This window comes from Pseudopodoces humilis, chromosome 6 (genome assembly GCF_049639895.1).
Source record: "Pseudopodoces humilis isolate 2021_Gansu_Grassland_sample_001 chromosome 6, ASM4963989v1, whole genome shotgun sequence".
Lineage (NCBI taxonomy): Eukaryota > Metazoa > Chordata > Aves > Passeriformes > Paridae > Pseudopodoces > Pseudopodoces humilis.
Window position 1 is genome coordinate 22969868 of NC_142205.1, and position 22658 is coordinate 22992525.

General features: G+C 38.9%; 1 protein-coding gene across 3 annotated transcripts; it reads left to right on the top strand.

The window, feature by feature from the left end:
- The first annotated feature begins 824 nt into the window (after window positions 1-824).
- On the top strand, window positions 825-21444 carry RHOH (ras homolog family member H). 3 transcript variants are annotated; one of them, XM_014259976.2, is made up of 3 exons: window positions 3249-3576; window positions 4623-4727; window positions 16425-21444. In XM_014259976.2, the coding sequence occupies exon 3, from the start codon at window positions 16644-16646 to the stop codon at window positions 17217-17219; it is 576 nt and encodes a 191-aa protein (XP_014115451.1). In that variant the 5' UTR covers window positions 3249-3576; window positions 4623-4727; window positions 16425-16643; the 3' UTR covers window positions 17220-21444. The 3 variants fall into 3 exon arrangements, with proteins under 3 accessions (XP_014115461.1, XP_014115451.1, XP_014115456.1); XM_014259986.2 differs by lacking the exons at window positions 3249-3576; window positions 4623-4727 and adding an exon at window positions 825-1080; XM_014259981.2 differs by lacking the exon at window positions 4623-4727.
- The last annotated feature ends 1214 nt before the right edge of the window (window positions 21445-22658 follow it).

The following is a 22658-nucleotide window of genomic DNA, read 5'->3' on the forward strand; positions in this document are numbered from 1 at the left end:
GCTCTCGCAATGAGTAATGCAGAAGTTACTGCGCTTGATCAGCTTTAGAGACTCCTTTAGCAATGCTCTCTGCTATGCTGTGAGGAAGCCTCCCTTTTGCTAAGGTATCTGTTCCTGGCAAGGGAATGACTTCGCCCCAGGGCTGAAATGTGTCTGGGCAACCTACCTGATTTCCCCTATACTGCCCAGGAAGTCAGGGGAAAGCAAATAGACACGTCCCAGTTTTCCCAACACACAGCTGGCATCTTGACCACGTACATTTTTCCTGCCTCCCTTTGAAAATGATACCAAAAAAGAATTAGGATCTCTTTTTCACAAAATAAGCATATTTCTTGTGTTTTATTGTTATTATTATTTCTTGTGATATATTCAGGTGCAGTGGCTAGACATAAGAAACAATTGGCTTTATTTTGTGTAATTCAGTAATCATCTAGGACAAGAGAAAGGCTTGTAGAGTTAAATACAGTGGGTTTCAAGAGTGTCATGGTTCACTCCTGAGCATTGCACATGCCGCACTATCCAAGACAGACCAAAATCAGAATTGAGTGAATCTAAGAACAAAAGGGAAATCAGGCAGCGGAGACAGGAACAGTTTCCTTCCTTAATCTTAATCCCCTTCCTAACACCAGCAGCTTTCTTTTTTCTCCAAGTGGGACAGAAAGCAGTGGATTAAGAAGAAATGTGACTTTTCTTTGTAGACTGACCCATATCAAGACCCTGGGTAATGTTATTTTGCATAATTTCTTATAAACCCTTAGTTACCTGTGGTTTAAGACTTTATTTTTTGCTGTCAGCCTACTTCTCAATGCAAAAATAAATTGCAAGCCTTTGCTCTGCCCCCATAAATATTTTCCACAACAAGGTGTTTGTTTCTGAAAGTCACAGATAATGACTCATAATGAGTTTTTTAAAAAGGAGAAGCAATGTATTTTTTAATGTATTAACTATTCTCTCACAGCCAGATATTTCCCTCCATTGCACAGCATGAAGAGGTGAAAGGGAGCAGAAAAACTTCAGTAAGAAATACAAAAAATCTCCCAGAAGCCAACTCAACAACCAACCAAGGATCAAGAGAAACAGGTCAGGTGTCAATTTTACTTCAAATTTTGGAATTACCTACATGTGCAGAGTGCATGGAGCTGAGGGTCTTTTATTGGAGTTCCAGGTCATTTGGAAGTGAAATAATGGATAAAATGTGTGAAGCAAGTATTATTACTGAGAAAGGTCTCAAATAAATCAAATTCAAATTTTTGGGAAGTTATTTGGTCAAGATCATTCAGGAAGCATAGTGGACAGAAATGGGTGGAAATCAAGACATGTTAGAACATGTTTCTTGCTCTACAGTTTTGTTTCTTTGCTGAGTTCACTCACTTCAAAAGTTGTTTTTGAAGTATTTTACAGATGGATGCACTGTTTCCGAAATGCAAACTACTTAGCCAGATGGCTTCACATCTGGATTAATCTCAGCATGAAACAGAGAAGAGTAGTTGCATTTTTAAGTATCTGCTTTCTGTAGCATACCTAAAATTGGTGATGATCACTAAAGACATTTATATCAGTATAATTTGCAAATAGTATTTTTTTCTCTACTTCTGACAGTTCTGAATGTTTCTGATGGAAACATTTCAAAATGTTTGGGTGTCTGATTTGCTTTATCATAATTGCAATGGAAACTTACTGCCTGATTGCTTAGGCTGGTATTGGGAAACCCAAACCCAGTTAAAAACAGATGAATAGATGTTTAATGTGAAAATGAGGAAACGCGAGTTCTCACATAAACTGGTGATGTGCTGAAGCCCCTTGTTCAAAATCTTGTCTCAAACTAAAATGACAAGTGAAGATTCCCAAAATGCCTTCTGTGAGTCTTCCTTCCCTTCATCACTGCTGATAATCAACTGAATTAATTTCATTTTGTAGAGAAAAGAATCAAATTGATTCCCCAGCCTAACTGTGCAGCGCTGCTCTGTAAGTTTTTCATCAGCAGGTTTACAGCATGTTTACATAGGCTATATTCTTTTTATATTTTTGGCACAAACTGCCTTTCATCTACACATAAATTATCTTTTTGTTTCCTTTTTGCTTTATCTTCTAAATTATTCTGTCGGTCTTTAATCTTTCTTGGAAGCAGTATGAGTTTATCTTGGAATGAGTTGTATTGTCATAATGTTAATGTAGACCACCAATTCATTAGCTGTCTTCAGAAAGTGTCCATCCTGCAAGGAACATAAAATGCATGACATTAGATCTGGATCAGGCAGTCCATTGCTACTGTTTCATGGCTAGAGGTGATCTGAGGTAACTTCACTGAGCCCAAAATACTTGCTGAAAAGGACTTGGTTTCCACCTCTGTGCCTCTGGGTTTCAAGGCTGCTTGGGAAGCCAGTGCTTGTGCCTCTGCCTGAGAAACAGACATTCCACTGCACCAGTCATCCAGGCCCCTCTCCTTCAGCTCAGGGGCAGCTCTCCTGCTGTGCCAGAGCACTTGGGCTGCTTCAGGAGAACGGGACAGGAGTGCCCTCCCTGCAGTCTGATTGCCTGATCTTACAAAGTGTACAACCTCTTGTGCTGATGGCTCCTAAGTGTAGACTGTAGACACTTGAAATCCTGAAACTACCATCACAGCTTTGCTTTCATTGTTGTAGTAGTACTTGTGGTAGCTGGAAATGATGTGGATCTGGCCATCTCAATTTGTCTATGCTGGGAAACGTGGGAGTCTCAATGTCTTGTGGTGCCTCCACCTGTTCAGCCTCCTTTTGCTGGTAGAAGAGAGAACATATATGCTGAATGATACTACTGATCAATCCTGACCAGTTCTTCAGAGGGATCCTCACTGAATTACAAAAAAAAACAAACGTGTACACCAATGTTGAATCAGCCCAATGTGCCTTCCTTTTGCACCAAGCCAGTTAAACATCTCCTCTCGTATTCCAGGCAGGGCCATATTCCAGGTTGCAGAAAAATCCCAAGTGTCATTCTGCTACCGGAGAGCGAATTGCACATAGCCATGCCGGGCAGCTGTGGATCTGCTCCTTTTCTCCTCGCACGTATTGAGCTGCTGGGCTGTGCCCCTGTAGCAGGGAGGAGGCAGCTCTAGGAGCAGCAGAGTGCAAATAGAAAGCTTTCTGCAGCCTGAAAGGTTTGCCTCCCTCCCCCATCTTCAAGGTTTTACAGCTGCTCCCATAGTCACCAAAGAGAGAAAGATATACCAACCCACAACAAACCCACAGAGGCAGAGCTGTGAAGCTCTCACCAGGAAGCTGACTTACAACTGAACCTCTCCACTCTTTCTTGTCACACTGCATCTGGGTCTGCTGTGACTGCTGCCTCCAGATGAACTAGACCCAGCTGCCAGCACTGCTTTGGCCTGTGTGTGCAGATGTCTCTGCTTACCTTTAGAGCTTTTGGATTTTTTATCCTCTTAATGATAGAATTGTTCTAATATGCTAAAAAGTAAATCAATCTGAAAAAGCCAGGAACACAGAGCACCACTCTTCTTTTTATTTCCCTTGTCTCATCTAGGATAGTTGTCTTCCATAACATTTATTTTCCACAGCCTCTTTCAGCTTCCTGCCTCTGGTGAGTTCATTACATTTTATTTTTTTATTTTTCCTAGGAGTCTTAATGTGAATTTATATTCTGAATCAAATTCAATATATTTTGTTTTACTTTTGTTAATTACTTTCATTAATAAGTTTGTGAAATTGGTTGTGAAACATAATCAGTTTTACTTTTCTGTTAAATACCATCTGTTAAATGCTCGGTGTTGAGATATATAATTGCACACTGGCCTAGATCTTGCATTTTCTGGATTTTCATTTGTTCCGTTTTTTTTTCACCTCAGCATAAAAAGGCCATATATAAAGTAGAAAAAGGGGTGTGATGGGCTGTGCCATGGCAGTTTCTTCCATGTTAAGTGATATAAGAAAAAAGAAAAAAATGGGAGTTACTCTCAAGATGGTGGATCTGATTCTGATGCTCTTTTCTGTTGTATGAACTATGAACGCAGGAGTGACAGATGTATAAATCTACAACATTTCAATTTATGGTCTTCTTCCCTACTTATGAGAAAACTGTTCTGTTTCATCTTAAATATTCCTAAACAAATTTAGGTGAAGATTTTATTGTGAGAATTTGAGAAAAACATTATTTGGACTGGAGCAAGATTCAAAGTATTTTTAATTTGACAACATATCTGTGGCTGGCTTTGGCTCCAGCAGCTGCCTGGCCCTGCTGGGTCTAACAAATGCCTGTGCCAACTTCTGAGATGGAAGATTCCCATCTAAATGGCCACATCTGTACCTCTGCATTCAGGTCATTCCCATGGCTTCTTCTCTGCTTTCTGGGCCAGCTGTGATGTGCTTATGGTGTGGAGTCCCCTTACGGAGCAGTATGTGTGTATGTGCATGTGTGTACATCTGTGCACACCCATTTCCAGATTCTCCTCACAAAACCTACATATTATGATGCTCTAGTGGTGGAATGGTCTTGTCACATTGACAATGAGATGCAGTTAATCTGAAAGGTGAATGAGGATAGAGCACACTGAGGCTGGAACCATCTATCTGACACAAGTCCCTGCAAAAAATCTGAATGTGGATTTAAGATTTTCTAACTTCTTGCAGCTGTGTTTCCACCTTTGGATGGGGCAGGAGTTGAACTGTGGCGTCTGGCAGAGGCCAGCTTTAACGTGAGACTTATCCTGAAAAAAATACTTGCAGAAGAAAAAGGTAGGGCAAATGAGATAAGTTAGTTGTTAAGAGGCACATCTGTCAGCAAATTTTGGTGTCTGTTGCTGTCAGAATAAGGTGGGATTGTGCTTTATATTGTGCTGCTTCATATTTCACATTTTCAACCCCACCTTTTAGATCAGTGTGTGGTATGTTTGTGATTTACCAGTAGGAAGGACCATACGTGTATACTTACTTGACTTTAGAATGGCATTTGATGTAGTTTTTCTGAGACTGGTCTGAAGATCTATTTATACAAATGAAGTCAAATTTACCAGAGAAAGTGGGCACAGACCTTATGTGAATACTATGTATGAGGTTTGGGCAGTAACTGCAGGGTCAAAAAGTCACATGTGCACTTGCTTCCTGCTAAGTTTAGAGGGTAGGCTTTAGTGAGGCATAATACCAAGTCTTATATTCCCTAGATTAAGTGCTAAAAATGAGGAAAAATTGTAGGTTTGTAGTTATAGAAGATCAGTGTTTTTATGAGTAATCTGTACTTACTAAATTCCAGAGCAAAGAATCAAATTTAAAAATGGATTTGATTTTCATGTATAGCAAGACACAAATTCATAGGCCATCAGCAGGGCAACATGGCTGTAAATTACTGTCATTTAATCCCATTTTAAAATAAATTTACTGTGCCAAAGAAGTGTGAAATCATCTCCTGGCAGAAGAGCATCAAGCTTCAAAATGGAGAGACTGATGCTAAAGTCACATTGCTGGTAACAGCTGCTAGTGCCAGCGATGTTAGGGAAGTAATCTCTTGTACAGTGAGAGGCAAGCCATACAAATCCTCAAAGATGTAAGTGGGTGATCTGCAGCATACCCAGAGCACACAGGAAATGAGCCAGTGTGGTGGCGGTCTCGCAGGCTGCGCCTGTCTTGTAGAGCAGTGGGTCTGTATCAGCAGAAGCTCCCTAGGAGCTTTTCTCAATGATGCTTTCTGATAACCAGCCAGGAGGACAACCAGGCAGGGAGATTGAATTCTGCTGTTTCTCCTCTTGCTTTTGCTGTGCAGTTCTAGATGTATAGTAGCAGGTGGATTAGGCACTTTAATGTAAAAGATTTTCTGTGAAAATTATCTCTTAATCCCCCATTTTCTTTGTGAAATTTTGGTGCAGTGATTCTATAGTTTTCCCTAAGAAACAGTAGAATGTTATTGAATGCACCATTCAAATGATTGTTTGACATTGACCATAAAATGAAAAATTGTGGCTTTTTCTATAGTGCTTTTGATTATTGTTTGAAAAGTGATAAAATAAAACTTGTAAATAAAACTGTAAAACTTGCCATTTTCAAAGTCTTGGTGTAACATTTCAGATATCACACCACACAGCTTAGCATCGTTCCCAAATTAGGGAATGTTTCTCATGTTTTTGGCTAGTGGTGTGTGGATTTATTAAATCCACTCTTTTCGAATGTTTCCATGCTATGACACAATTTACAGCTGCAAAGTATTTTGAGATAACTGCAGCATAGCAATTTAGAAAGGAAGTTGGTTGCAGCTGTCTCAAGCCCACTATTAAAGCATTATGGCCTTAAAATACTGGACAGGACCACACAAGCAAAACAAATTAATGTAACAACAAAATTTGTGGGCTGTAGTCTACCATTAGCTTTTCTCCACAAAACCAAATGTAGTCTCATATTTACTTAGCAGGATTTAGTTTTCTTTCAATTTTTGTATCAGTGAAGAGCTGGAAAACCTTTCCAATCCACCAGAATAATCAGTGTACAGTGGAAGGGGAGACCTTTGGCATCTGCAAAACCTCTGTAATGCAGCAGTGAGTGTGAGTACTGGAAGTGATGGCCACAAACTTAAATGTATCAGGTCTAATACGAGCAGCTGGCAAAGTGGCAGGGAGCAATAGTCCCAGCAGTCACAGTTTGTCACTGCTGACAGGGTGTCTGGAGGATGGGGGAACATGGTGTGAGCACTTAGTGCGTGCTTGCGTGCGTGCGTGCGTGCGTGCATTCCTCGCGGAGCAGGTACGGCAGTGGTTTGTGCCCAGCCTTGTGGCTGTGCCCTGTGTTTATCTCGGACCCTTTATTGCTCCCTCCCTTCGCAGTTGCCTGCTGCTGCGTGTGCGTTGTGTTGCTTTTGCATGAGAAATTGCGTTTGGTCTTTGGTTACAGAAGCCAAGGAGAAGTGTAAATTGCTAAGGGATGAGGGTGGGACTAAACTTGGCATGCTTCTCTTTACCTGGCAAAACGTATGAACCTGCTGGAAAACACACAAGGATTCTGCTATTGCTTAGGGATTTCCCTACAGGGAGCCATGCTGACCTGTCACATAGGAAAGACCCAGCATGTTCTGGAAAAGGAGCAAACACCTCTCCTGGCAGAAGCTGGCACAGTGGGCTGTGGTTACACGCTGTGCATGATGCTGCTTCGCACGCACAAGTGTGAGCGAGGAGTACCAGTAACTGACACTTGCCAGCTTGAGGTTGTTGTACCATCTGGTGATACCACTTCTCCTCATGAGTGACAGTGTGTTGCTTTTGAAGGTTAGACTGATTTATGTCAAAATGTAGATGTAACTGGCTGTCCCAATATAAAAGCATGAGAGCAAGACGCCTGTGTAGCTAGGGGTCTCTTTTGGTTTTTTCCTGTGCCATGGTCATTAAAAGAATATGAAAACTCTCAAACTTGTAAGAAAACTGTTCTTTCCTTTCATTGATAAGCATGCCAGTGGACACACAGCCTTCAGCTTGCCTTTTTTTTCCATCAAATGACTGTACTTAAAAACTGGTAAAGACTTTGGAGTTTGAAGTTACTGAGCTACTGATATACTCAAATATCTATTACTTAATCTATTAATTATTTAATTGTCTGTGAGCTTTTGTTTTTCTCACTATAAAAATATATTATGAAACAGCTGCCATAAAAACCTTTCATGTAATTTCTGTAGTTTCCATCAATTTAAATGCAAGTTTTTAAATTCCCATCTCTTTCAGTGGAGTTTTAATTCCGGTTGAAAAGCCGTCGGGTAAAATACCTCTGAGTTTGAATCAAGTCCATCAGGATTCAAAAATAAAGCATGGGAAATGTTCTCATAATGTTCAAACATCTCTCTCCTAAAATATCTCTCTTTTCATATGTGTGATCATTTTCATTCAAAATATCAAGAAAAATCAAGAAAATCAAGGAAAATTTTCTATGCTTCCCACTGAAGAACTCTTCATTAAGATTTGCCATAGCATGGGGATTTACATGATCTTTAAACTGACTGAAAGCCAAGTAGATGTCAGCTATAAATATATGAAATTCTCAAAATACTCAGCTGAAGAATGAGTGAGAAGGATTTATGTATTACTTTTGGTTGTAGAGTCTTTTCTCCTCTTAACCAATTCCATATGACCTGCTGCTGTCTGCAGTACTATATGTTTTATATGAAGACAGCAAGAGATGAAGGTTGTAATGGAATCAGAGAAAAGTAAAGGAAAACAGGCACTAAAATATATATTCTGTTCTGGCATATTGTTGGTGTAAGATATAAATCAATATAAAATCTGAGCTACCAGGTATAACTTGTGCTAATTCCAGAAAAAAAAAACAAAAACCAAACCTTAATCATAACTATGCATGGAACGTAGGCAGTTTGATGAAGACAAGTATGCATGCCCATTTATTTTATCTAGTTTTATCTGCTTCAATTAAGGAATTCTAGAAAAGCTGCATGGTAGGAAAAAAAAAAATCCTGTTTGTATTGTAAATACATATCTCTTATTTTATCTGTGTGCTGGATTCAGTGCATGAATACTAAGTCATGGCATAGATTGTTGAAGGCAACTCCTTTTTAAAAATTTATAGAACAAATCAAAAAGATAAAAATCATAAATCAAGAAATACAGGACGAGTTATGATAATTGTATGTTTTATATCACACCTGCTACTTGAAAAGTAATTGAAATTATTTCTATGCAAGCTCTACAAATTTTTAACATTTTTATGTACATATGTGCACACAAAATTTAAGAAAGATATTAAAGATGGCAGTTTCCTGCTGTGAAAATCTAGAAATATGATTTTATGTGATGATGATTTATATTTTTTTATGTGAAGTCTAGACTATGATTTTAAACACTGATATATACAGAGGCAAGAAAAAGGTTTTTGTTGCTGGCAATTCTAAGGGGAAAAAACTAAAATTATCAGGGAGTTTCTGTGTTATAAAATAAATATCCAACCAAATTATTGTTGCTTCCTTTGCTAGCTTTGCTCATTAATGTCAGAATTTTAATATTCATCACAGCAAAATGAACAGTGACATGCAGTAAATATGAGTTCTTCCTAAATTAAAAACAAATAATTATGTTTTATGAAGAGGTCATTATTTTGAATTGTTCAATCAACTGCAATAACATTATTACTACTCAAAACACCTGTACATCTGACACTTTATTCTTATCACAAAATATACCAAAATAATCTTCCATGGAACACTGGCTAATTCTGTTCTAACATTTTCCTCCTCCGCCATAACCTCCCACTGAAATCAAACCTGTGCAAATACATAACGAACATGGAGAACCTCCTTCTTCTTCCGCTGGTATTAGGGGGAGACAATCTAGACTTGAGAATCTCCTTATTTTGTACTATGTTTTATAAAATCAGAGCAAAGTTAAACCTGAAGAGACTTCCGAAAGCAAACTTGGAGATCTTGCAAGGGATGCATTGAGGAAAGTGGAGAAACGGTAGGGCAATTTTTAAAGACCTTTTGACACTGAGAAGCATGTTTTATCGCCTGTATCATTCATGTATTAGCTTTTAGCTATACTGTTACTGTTTATTACTTCACAGCATTTAAGGGAGCCAGTCAGGAAGATCAAGTGCAGTCCTACCACAGGTTAGAGACAAAACACACAGAAGTCAGCCTGCAAATGCAAGTGTGTGTATGGAGATGCCAGTTTGTTTTAACAATTTATCATGTTACACATCTGCGGAATTTAATATAAATCCATGCATCTCCTTAACAATAAGTCATTGTAACATATTGTAAAGATATGTCTAATAAATGTAATGACTGCATACGCAGCAGAAATATAATAGTTTCCTATGGGTGACTATGTAATTTTATATGTAAAATTCTATCAATTAGATACCTAGGTTGTTTCAAATCTCCATTTAGCAAAGCAGTAATCTCTGCTCATGTGTATACGAATACATATGTACCTGTATGTAGACAGTGGTCATTTCAATAATGCATCAATTTGATGCAAAATAGGTAGGTTTTCAAATGATGGTAAGATATCTTGCCCACAATATGTTGTTTTCTATAGCAGTTGGCAGCAACATCTTTTGCAATGAATTAACACATGTCCATATGTATATATGTGTGTGTGTGTGTATGGACATGTACACATGTATGTACATATGGATGTGATTTTTTTTGTAAATGGATGTATTGATTCATTACTGAAACAGATTTTAAATATGCACTGATTTATTTACAGTATTTTTATCTCTATATATGTGCATATTCACTTCTGTGCATCCAGTTTAGCAAATAATGCATCATTCTCTGAGAAATTACAAATGATTATTTAAAACTATGAAATGTTAGTTGTGTATGAAAGAGAAACGGGTACTTTGTGATGATTATGCCCGTGTCTGTGGATGGTAAAAAAAAATAAGCAGAAATAGGGGTAGGTTTAGGCTCACTGGAAAGAAAACACAATGACTGTTGAAGGTTGTAAATAGAAGAGTGCTTCAACAGCCAAAGAATATTTCAACAGCCAAAAAAATCTGGGGAGATTTTTAAGTGATAAAACTGTAAAAAAAAAATCCTACAAAAATATGTTGTAAATGGCTTTTTGATTTGTCTCAAATTTCATGAAATTGAACTGTGTTGAAAGAGGATGTGGCATGAAAAATTTGAAGTGGTTTGAGGCCCAAACATGCAAACATTTCTACATGTCAATAATTCTACACACACAGTAGTCTGATTAAAGTAAATTACTTAAATATAATACTAATTTATTTAATATTATCAATATTTATTTAATATTATTTATATTTATCAATTTAATATTATCAATTCAGTATTATCAATATATTATCAATGTATTTAATTATCAATTAGTGTTTTTTATATTTCAGTTTGGCTACAGTGCAGTTAGACTTGCCAAAAATTTGCTTTTGACCTTTAAGTCATTCAGGTGGAAAAAAGTATTCATAGTTTTGTGTGATAGCACTGGAGTCAGCACACAGCACTTTATCCATGTTTATCTGCAAGTGTATCTGTATTCCCGTCTGGGGAATATTCCCAGCAGCAGTTCTGTGTCAGTGGTGAATATGTGTGTACATATATATTGTATGTATGTATGTGTGTGTGTGCAGAAACAGCGGCTATGAGGCAAGGCAGACGGACAGATGGTTAATGAACTTCTGTGCTCGATCGTACACACACGTGACATTTGCACACCAGCTGCTCCATGTGCAGTTGTGTCTGTAGTGAAACTCAAAAATTTATTCTGTTCAAGCACAGAGGAGAAGATTTAGTATAGAGAAGGGTGGGAAAAAGAGGTGACATACCCAGTAACCTTAAGAAGGAGAACACTAGGCTTTCCTAACTTCAGGCGTGACATGCTGCTCCAGTTCTGGTGACTTTGAGGGTACTGGACCAGACTGAGAATGGTTTATGAGCTGGTCCTCACTTAATTTACCTCAGTTTTAATTTGGGGAGAACATCTACACTGAAAATGGATCCCTTTTGAAAGTGACCCATAATACCATGAATGCCACATTGTTTGAAACTTACTGTGTCATTCCATAAACATGGAGAAAAGTTACTTCATAATGGCTTGAATCTTTAAGTGGGTACTTGGTATTGCTGGATTTCATTGAGTTCTGTTTAGAGATTTAGTATCTTGGATCAGTACATCAGAGTCTTACAAGCTTTTTGTTAATTTTTTGAGTGGTTCTAATAATCTGTGCTCATTTGTAAATTAATGAATCAAGGTGTGATTAGCCACAGGAAGAAGGTTCTTGAAGATAAAATAAATATTTCTTTTTTCTAATTCTATAATTAGAATGAGAGTTATATAGTTTTTCTCAGCAACTGTAATAAATTGAATAGATCTTTAGACATACCATTATCCATTGCTTATATATATTATTATAGATACTATTACTAAAGAAGTTGACTTTTTTCATTTAGGACAGCTCATTAAGCAGTTTTATGTGTATGTGCAAGCATGTGGGTAAATAAGTATACTTTGTTACACAAAAAGTCTTCATCTCTTTGCTAGGACTTCACATCTCATTTAATTTTGCAAATTTTATATCAAGATTTCACATTCTCAATATGAGGGAATTTCCTTTAAATCTGGTAATGTGAGTTCCCTTGCTAATAATAAAGTGGACAAGATTTCCAAATATTTGATCATAAATCTTTCTCTTCATTTGCAGTGGTTAAAACTGCCAGAGAAAGAAATGGAGGTGTTTTCAGCTGTTGTCTTGATCCAGAAGTGATTTTTTGCAAAGGCTCCTAAGAAACTGATTCTCTGTTTTCTAGAAATTTCATAAATTAGAAATTAAACCAAAAATTTAGTTTTCTATTTTTTTCAAAACAAAACACTGAAATTTGAAAACAGGAACAGGATTTCAGTTTGGTGATTAAGGGAGTAAAATAAAAATTTTCAAGATTTTATGTCTGAAATTTTATTTTTTTTAAATTCTGGAAGGAGATTGTTTTTGAGACAGCAAGACACTGTAGGCACTGTTTTGCAGACCCCACCTCTGTGTGAGGTGGGACTTACAAGAGTAGAGTAGGTAGGCAAAGAGTGTACATTTAAGAATTGCACAGCTAGTGGAAGCCTCTCCTGTGGTTTTCAACCTTCTCTATTAGTATAAATATTTTAATTTCCTTGCCATGTCAAGTCTCTTCAAGAGCTAGCATACACAGTGCTTAAACTGAAAATTTAATCTGCCGTTATCCTGACATGAACAGGAACTCTGCTGAGATGTAATTGAGGTAGGGAGTGGATAATAGCAATAATAGTTAGCATGTTAACTGCTTTAACTCTCTGAAGCATTTTGTGCCTGTCTGATCTAAAAAGCTGGTTGTTTGCCTGCATGGTTTGTTTATGTATGAGGTAATTCCATTGAAATTCCAACCTACCTGAGTGTGCACTATCAGTATCTAAGATAGGTTTTGAAATTAGAAGTTCCTGACTGTTTTTATTTTTCCCTATTATAAGATGCTGTCCATCCCCTGGAGATGTTTAGCCATAGTGAGTCATGCTCACAATGATCTTATAGTAGATGCCAGAGATTTTTTTGGCATAAAGGAAAATCCCATTTTGTTCAGTTGATAGACTTAACCCTTTTGATACAGTAGTCCTGCTTTCCTTTGTTGGTAGAGCTCTTTGAACAGATACCAGATTGATTATTCAAGGGACATACATTCACTTAAATCCTCTACATGCAAAGAGCTCGGTGCTGCTGTGCTCTACATTTCATCCCGTCCCATTGCGGGTTGGCAGCTGCACTCGCCTTCTCCGTATTGTATTCAGCCATGATCAAGTGTAGACATTTTACCTGCATGAGATTGCTGAGGTGCAGGTCAGACACTGCCAAAGAGCAACTGGTGTAGGGCTTCTTGTGCTCACATCATCAGTGAAGTTCAAGGTCTCTGTAACCACACACTTGTGCCTGTATTCCAAAGACAGAGGGAACAAAACCTGAAGTTTACTAAAGATCACTACTCAGCATGACCACACAAGAATATGACATGCATTCTTATACCTAATGGTTTTATAAAAGGTCTTACCTTATTCAAATAATATCTTCTATCGAGTGATAAAAGCATAAACCAAAAAAAGCGTAAGAGAAGATACAGATTTATATATTGAATTCCATATATAAAATGATCTTAATAAAGTTGGTAAATTTTTGAAAATCAAAGTGTTGGAGAAAAAAAAAAAAGCCTCAGCAGCTTAGAGTCCATCTCTGATCTGTGATCAGAAGGTTTTCTGTAATGGTTGTAGCACACTGTGCTGTCAGACCAAAGCAGAATATGAGAGAAAGGGACAAAAACTTTTGCAAGTATTTATAAAACTGGTTGTATACTGAGGCACAGAGGTGCCCAGTACTGCTTTAAAGGACACTTTAAAGTACTGTTCTTTAAAGGACAGTTGATGCTTTTTGTTGATGTTTAATCAAGCATTTCTGTCCAGTCAGGTGAACTTGTGTAACTATTTTAGTACACTAATGCTGCTCTTACCCTGAGGCTGCAACAAGGACCAGCCATGTGCCTAATACTTCGGTATGCACATATGTAGTCCCAATTATATGTGGAGGAACATGAATTATTGTGAACAAATGCAAGATCAGGGCCACTGAGGGCAATTTGTCCACAGAATCCCACTATGGACCTTGTTATATACCAGGGGTTTTTTTATTATTCATTGATGGAATGCAGAACAATATAATTTTCTTTGAAAACAATTCTGCACTGTCAGAGTGGAATATTTCAGCTTCTGTTATTGTCTGTCAACTAGTCATATTCACTAGTCCTCAATATCTCTTTCGGGTTTTGATAATTTTTATACTTTCTTTCAGAATAACCAATATAATTTGACCTGGTAATCAACAAGTTGAGTGCCAGAACAATCCTTTTGTCTGTCTTTCTCTGTTTTGGCATTTAAGAAATTGCAAAAGTCGTGCTTTGGGCATCCTTATTTTCCCCCACATTCCAATGTGCACAGAATAATAAACCTGAAGGCACTGAGGGCTACTCATACCAAAGAATTGTTTGTTCTGAAAAGAATGCTTGGTACTTGGAAACTTTCTCCTGAGAATATACAGCTTTGTCTTAATAGGACACTACTGTCTTGTGGTGAAATTGAGGTGTTTCAAACTATATTGCTGACCCAATTTTGAAGTAGAATACTCTGAAAGAGAGATTATGATTCGTATAAGCAATTTGAATGTTTATCCTACATAATGCTTTTTGAATTTTTCATAGATGTGTTTTGTAAAGGTCTTGTTTAATTCCCTTGAGAGCTTGTTTGGAGAACAGAGGAGGTGAGAGAGTGGACTTAGACCTAATGAATCACTAAAAGCAAATTTTCATCTGCTGCCACTAGAACTTAAATTCACAAAGCAGCCTGTTTCCCGGCAGCCAGGAATGTCGTGAAGCAGCCTCAGCCTCTGTCCCACTTCCTAGAAGCGAGCGGCGGTGGTGAGAGCACGGTCTCGCTGGTAGGCCAGGAAGCACCATCTGTTGCAATGACTCCTGTAGATACCGTAACTCCAGTACACACAGGGACAGCCCCCAGACTTGGTGCCACCTCTATAAAGCAACCTACTCCGGCCACACATCTTCCTTCAGCCGAGGCATCTGCTGGGAGAGATGCAGGTGTGCCAGCAGCACAAGAGGAGGTAGGGCATGGCCTCAATACAAAATGAAAGCAGGGCCAATAGCAGTTGTTGGTGCCTGTAAAATGTTCTCTCGAAGTTCATCTAGCACTTTTCCCTTGTTTTTCACTGTCTATGGAGTAAGCCAAAGCTTTGAGTGTCCTAGAAATAAAGGGGGAGAGGAGTGGTGTGTTAGGGTACTGAAAGTGGAGAGCGTTACAGTAAAATACAGTATATGCCCTTTGTGGCCATCATTCATTTCTGTGCAAATAGCCTTCAGCTGTGATGGCTGTCTACATATATGAAGGAAACAGAAATATATTATTTCTGTAAAAAACACATGACATTTTGAAATTATGCAGTGATACTTTCTTTTTAATTACTCTTGTTCATCAGAACTAATTTGTCTTCAGTTTTGCCGTTAGTGATTTTTGGAGCATCTTGTGTGTCACCCTGTGTGAGCAGTGAATCTTTCACACAGCTAGTGAGGAAGAAACAAATGCTTTCAAAATAGGAAAATTTGACTGAATGCTGGCAGGAGCTCAAAAGCAATTACATACTCTGAAGAGTACTCTTGGTTCAATTTTATAAGAGTAAATGCCAGGACAGTTGTAGCCCCTTCAAATGAAATTTTGACTGGGGCAGGCATCAGTAGTGGGGCTTTCTTTGGCTTGTGCTTCTTGATTGTTGAAAGCAATTTGTAAAAATAAAATGAGCCTCTTTTTGGGTATTTTTGCTGTGAATCCTTCATTGCTTTTGAAAATTGTTCAGGATGTGACTTGAGATTCACACCTGAAGTCTTTGCTTCCTCATTGTCACAAGTGGTTCTGTGCTAACATTTGATATAGGATTCTTTAAATAGTCAAACTGGCTAGCAAAGAGCTTTTTTTCCTCCTGACTACCTCTAGAGAGTGTAGCTACATTTTCAGGGGAATGTGAACTGATCATTTAAGGATTCAGGATTCTGTCAGACTTGGTGAAAATCGGAAGCAAGGAATGTCTCACAGCACATTAGTAGCAGCTATACCAAAGTTAAATTAATTTTATTAGTCTTTAGACAATTGGAGGGAAAAAATAGCTCATGTCAGTGGAAAATGGCAATAGTGGTAAGACTGTTAGCCCCTGTGGAGCAGCAAGAAAGTTATTTATGAGAACGGCTGTTGCGCACACAGCTGGCTGGGAGGAAATGGAAAAGTTCATCATCCTCTGCAAGGGATACTTGCCGTGCCTGTACAAAGACATGTCCAGGCATCTTTATCTTGATGAGGAATGGTTTGTTCTCTTTTTTGTACACATTATAAACATTACATTTTATTTTTACTCTTCCAGAAATGTCATTTGACTCACTGAAGATTTAAAACCGATAGTGTCATGTGGGAGAAGACGAAATTTTAGTCTCAAGCGATGGAATCAAGTCATAAGAAGTAAAGAGGTTTGGATGGTTTCTCACTAAATGGAAGGTATATAGAAGGCCTCTAAGACCACTGCATCTCTCCGTCCCACTCCTGCTGCACAGAGACTGCACTCTTGGCCTTGGACGCTAATAAAATGCTGGATTCAATCAAGTGTGTTCTGGTGGGAGATTCTGCGGTTGGGAAAACATCTCTCTTGGTACGTTTCACCTCTGAGACTTTTCCAGATGACTACAGACCCACCGTATATGAAAACACTGGAGTGGATGTCTTCATGGATGGTGTACAGATTAGCTTGGGTCTTTGGGACACATCTGGCAGTGATGCCTTTAAAGGCATTCGCCCCCTCTCCTACCAACAGGCAGATGTGGTATTAATGTGCTACTCAGTAGCAAACCACAATTCCTTTCTGAACCTGAGGAACAAATGGATCAGTGAGATCCGCAGCCATCTGCCCCGCATCCCTGTTTTGGTGGTAGCCACTCAGACTGACCAGCGTGACGCAGGTCCCTACGGTTCCTCCTGTATCAGCCCCATAGATGGAAAGCGGCTTGCCCAGGACGTGCGAGCCAAAGGCTACTTGGAGTGCTCTGCCCTCAGCAACAGGGGGGTGCAGCAGGTGTTTGAATATGCCGTGCGGACAGCGGTCAATCAAGCCAAAAGGCAGAACAGGCGGAAGCTCTTCTCCATTAATGAGTGCAAGATCTTCTGAGGACTGGTTTTGCTCACGTTTGTTCTTTATGTTTTCTCACAAAGATACTGCAGCAGAGAGAATGGGAGGTGAAATCCTCCTGGCAGGACCACAGTGCAGGTGCCTCTTGTGAAACAGATGTGCTCTTTATCTGATCCTCTCCCCTCCAAAACACATGGGTGCTATCTTGAAAAATGAAAGGTGCATACCCTTATTCACAAACTTGTGTTTGGACTTTGATAGCCTGAACTGGAGCAGTCTTAGCCTGCAGATCTGCAGAGAACAGCAGTACTGATTTTGGTTTTGTTTCTGTCAGTCTTCTTCAGTTGTTGGTTTATCTGCATTTATTTAATGACAAACTTCTGCCTGGATCAGCCCCCACCTCTGTCCTTGTGGATTTTTTTTTACTTAAGAACGTAGTAAATAAAATCTGACCAATGTGTATTTTATGTAGAGGACTCTTGTATATATTGTTGTAAAATCCCAAAAGTCTGTTTTAATATTTTGGAGGTTCTCCCTTTAGCTAACCACAGGAACTAATTGTCCTATCCATGTAATAAATGGCCTGCAGGCAAGCCTAGCACCTCTTAGACATGCCTGAGTCATTGCATAACAGTCATCAGTATGTCCAGCATAAGAGTAACCAAAACTTAGTGACATTTGACAGCTGTCTTGCAGTTTTGTGAGATTTGTTACCTTAATATTGTTCCTCAGCAATGTGGTCAAAGGTGGGAAACTAACCTGATTCTTCCTAGACTTCACTGGGTTACAGACTCAGCAGGGCTTGCAGACAGGGCTGGTTTACACATAAGGTTGGGCTGGCAGGGATGAATCTGTGCTACCATTACTTCTGTTGTCCCTGCTGTAATTCTGGAGGCAAAAGAGTTCAGGCTCCAGATATGGAAGATATTTTTTCATGAGCACTTAAATTCTCACATATTTTTAGTACACTTTTTTTTAAAGCAGTGGTTTTAGTGAAACCAGTCACCCACATTAGTAAAAGATTGAGCACATAGCAAGGTTGAATGTGTGTCTTTAGAATGGCTAAATGACTTTTTTTTGAGTTTGCATGCTAAGTATAACTTCCTAGGTTGTATCCAAGTAAGACTGAAACAGGCTTTACATTCTGGGGAGCCTGTCAAGTCTAGGAGCCAAATCCTGATGTATGTACTGGGGCCAAGTTACCCTCTTGCACAGAAAGGCAGGCTAAGGAAATGGAAACTTCAGGTGTGTAAGATAATTCTGCTTGAAGATGAAGTGGGCTCAAGACATAATGCTGTACATTCCTTGTGAATTGTGGTGGTTCCCTCCTCCTCATATCTGTCCCCTCTGTCCTGCAGCCTCTCTCAGGTCTTGCTGATCTCATCCTAAGAGAATTTCTTAGTGCAGTGAGATTTTCTTTGTTCCTTTCCCTATCTTTCAGCTAGCTAAAAATTAACCTTTGAGGGGCTTATATAGCATGGTGCCATAAAAGATGGCACATAACACTGTAGGATTATCACACCTGTGGTGAAAGTAGCAAGTATTTACACTCTGGGCACCTTGATTACCAGTAGGGCAGGGAACACCTGGTGTTGTGATTGCCCCACCAGCTTCTGGACTGTTTTGGTTTGAAAAGACAGGTATCTGCTAAGGAAGGCAGAAACCTCCCTTGAAATGGAAAAAAAAAATGTAAACCACTCCCCTCTCCAAATTATTATAATCTTGAAATCAAGGTGCTCTCAGGCAAAGATATGGGAATATGAATAGTAGTTCTTTAGTAAAGAAATTAAAATAAAAATGCAGTAGTATAAAAGAAATTAACAAAAAAACCAACCCACTGACAGAGTCAGAATACAACCTGACACCCTGTTGGTCAGTGTGTTGGTGGCAGTCTGATTAAAATGTGGTTGCAGTCCTCCTGGAGTGACAGATGTGGTTCTGTTGAGGCAATGATCCTGTAGATGGGTGTAGTTTTCATCTGGAGATCCAGTGGTGTAGATGGGTCCAGTCTTCCTCTGGGAATCCAGTGGAGAAAGGTTGCCTGTGGTGTGCCAAGTCTCAGATTCTACCCAGGTAGGAATGCTTGGCTCCTCCCCCTGGGTGGAGCATCTCCCAATGGGATGATGTAATTTTATCAGTCTCAGTGGCCCATTAACAGAAGATATCCCCCTGGAGGGAGGATGGGTTGTGGAAGAGATAAAGAACACTGCACCACCCAGTTTTAACAGCTGGCCTATTAATGGAAGATATCCCCCAGTTATGAGGGTTGAGTCATGGAAGAAATAAAGAACACTGCCATATCTGGTTTTAACAGATGGTAATAGAATACATACTTTTGGTTATATCTTGCATTGCAACCCAAGACAACTGTTGAATATTTACTGTTCACCAACCTGATTGTAAAGCAGACTTCTGATCGTAAAAATATCCTGGTTTCATATGAGGTTTTTATATCAGCCTTAAATCTTTACAAACTTCTGCACCTGTACACACAAGACAAGGACTTCTGTCACCACCCATCTTTCTTGAATTCTTCTCTTTCCTACTTCTCTTTCTCTTCAAGTATTGATTTGTTCCTGAAACACTAAAACTGACATATTTGTGAAAGAATCTGAATGGCATTGTACTTCCGTAGAGATATGCAAGTGGCCAGGTATTTGTGGTCCTTGCTTAAAAATTTTTTGGCTTTTGGGAGAAATATGCTTCTATATGTCAATTCTTGCAATGTCTCTCCACTGGAAGTCTTAAGTTTTGTAACTCTAAAAGTAGCCATTGTTACAGTTTGAACATTAAAGATTGCATACAAAATGTCAGGTTATGAATTTTTAAAAGTATTACAGTTGGGGACATTTTTGTTATGTTCCCTACTCCACTAATGGATTTAATACCTGGTTTCAACTATTTTTAAGACATATTTTTTCCAGAATGCTCTATTCAATTGTCTTTTTTTTTCCCTCAGTGGGTAAAAGTTTGTTTACAACAGTTCATGCTGGCATTTTTATGTGCTGAAGAGCAGTAATCACCAGGTGAGAATGCTGTGTTGTGGTATCTGCCACAAAGTGCCACGTTCAGGCACCAAAAGGCTCAACAGAATTGTTATCACAGACAAAAACAGATAAAGATGTCCTCCAGAATCACACTGTAACTGAAAATCTCATCTGTATTATCTTCACAAAACTTGTTATGGTGTGTTACAAAATTTAGAAATTGATGTCTGTTGCAATTCAGTGAAGCCAAGTGGCTTCTTTGAGATGCATAAAATGACAATACAGGATACACGTGAAATTTAGGGATCACTTGATATACACTTGATTTTGCATTCTATAGCCAGTGCAAGACTTGAGGCCACTGAAAGCCAGCTGACTTTTAAAATCAATTTGGAAAGAGTATAAAGTAATGGGGACTTGGTTTCATGCTCTGTGAAAAAAAAAAAAAGGTTCAAATTTTTACAGCCTGGTTATTTTTAGACTCTCAAAGCTAAAAGGCAGTTTCCACTGGGAACAAACTGTGAAGCACATATATTTTAGTGCCTGTAATTATGCTGTTTCCCCTGAGGTATAGAACTGATGTGCTCAAAAAGTGTGGCAACTCCAAAACAGAGGTTGAAATCTAGAACTCAGAAAGAATACTTTACCCAAGTGGTATATTGGGGTTTGTGGCTTGCACAACTGCAATGTTGTCTGTGGTGGGAACAAGGGACTGCTGAGGTCTCCTGTGAAACCCTTCCAGGGTGATTTTGCGTGTGTTTACTTCGGTAACAGGGTCCCTGGGTACTGTTTGGAGGTTAAAATCTGGCTCTGGGTATTTAAAATTAATTAAAATGATGTGAAATTTCAACTTCTTTTGCTCTGAAAAACAGCAAAACAGACAAAATATGCAGCCCTGCCTCAGCTGGGTCAAGCATTCAGCTGAGGGAAGAGACCTTGACCAAATATTCTCCTTTTATCTTCTCAAACAGATCCCTTTCAGTTTGTTATTCTGTTGCTAATCTTATTTTTTCTTGCTATTAAAATAGGTTCAAAGTTTGCTTTTTTTAAAATGATTGTTTTAAATACAGATTTCCAGGCTCTTAAACTTATTGATATGCAGCATAAATATTTTTTACAAGTAAATAGTAAAAATATGTTTCAGATCATCACTGTTGCCCCCCTGATTTTTCATAGGGAAAATTTTTCAAACTTGCTAGATATAATTGATACTGTTTTGCAATTAACAGTTTGCAAATTTCTGTGCAATTTTTGTGGGTACTCTGCATTTACTAAAGTCTGTGAACACAAACTAGCTGGTGCTTATGTTAATAAAGAAAATGTGTATAAGGGACTCTATATATGGCACCATTATGAAAGAAGTCACCTGAGGGATCAGACATGAGGGAAAAAGAAATGTCAGCATTCTTGACATCTCAGCCTTTCCTGTATTACTATGGCATTTGAATGAATACAGCCATTGGAATGATTTCTAATAAATGGGGAAATCCATGTCTTTTTAGCACTTTCTCCTAGTGCTTTCGTTGCACACAGCTCAGGTTAATAAAAAAGGAATAAAAAGCTTAATTTCAGAACATCAGAATGCTTGTCTGCTCTTGCCTTTGTGAGCAAGTTAACTACCTTAACTTAATTAAAAGTCAGTTCAGCTTCTTAAACAAGCCAAGTACAACCATAAACAGGTTAGCCAAACTCTCTTGCTCTGAAACGACAGTAATGAATTTTTGTCTCTGGATATGAGGAAACATATTTTATGTCTCAGAGATCTCCTTCGCAATGGTAGGAGCAAAACATCCTGACTACTTTTCCCTGTGTACCTGTCGTAGCTGACCTGTGTGCCCTTCACCCTGGGCTCTGAGTAGCCAGTTACTGAAAAAAAACTCAGGGAGAAAACAACTTCTGTGTGCATGTAGGAGTTTATATTATATAGCTGTTTAACTGCAGCTGTGGTGGCCTTTCCACTGGCCTGGACCTCTCGCTGCATTGCGATGTGACACTGCAGCTGCTGAGTGTCAGCAGGGTCCATGTCACTTGTGAGGCAGAAGAGCATCACCGTGAAGCTGCCCTGTGTTTTCAGCAGGACAGAGGAGATGCTCCTTGGGAGTCCTCTTACCTGCACCATAGGCAATTTCCCTACTCTGCAAACAGAGCTGGCCCTGCCTCAGTCAGACTTCCATTACTTGCAGGTGGCCTTGTGGTAACACATTTATTTTGTGTGCCATTTCTAAAATCAATGTCAGTGTCCAAGTCATTGCAGAGGCCTGGTTTCTGCAACCACTGTTGTACTGGCAGCTGAGCTCCAGGTGCTCCACTTTGGAGGGGGGAGGAGGGGGAATGTCTCAAAGCACTGAGCTAAACCCTGTGTCACATCCCTTCCTGAGCGTGGGGAGCTGGCCTCCAGCCTTGCAGGAGCTGTGAGTTATTAGCAAACACAATAATAGCTATTGCTGCCTTTCTGGTTATGAAGTGAATGAGTGACATCTGTCTCAGGTCT

Bases quoted from the DNA above. Each gene is read 5' to 3' on its own strand.
- RHOH (XM_014259986.2), top strand. From the start codon at position 16,644: ATGCTGGATTCAATCAAGTGTGTTCTGGTGGGAGATTCTGCGGTTGGG.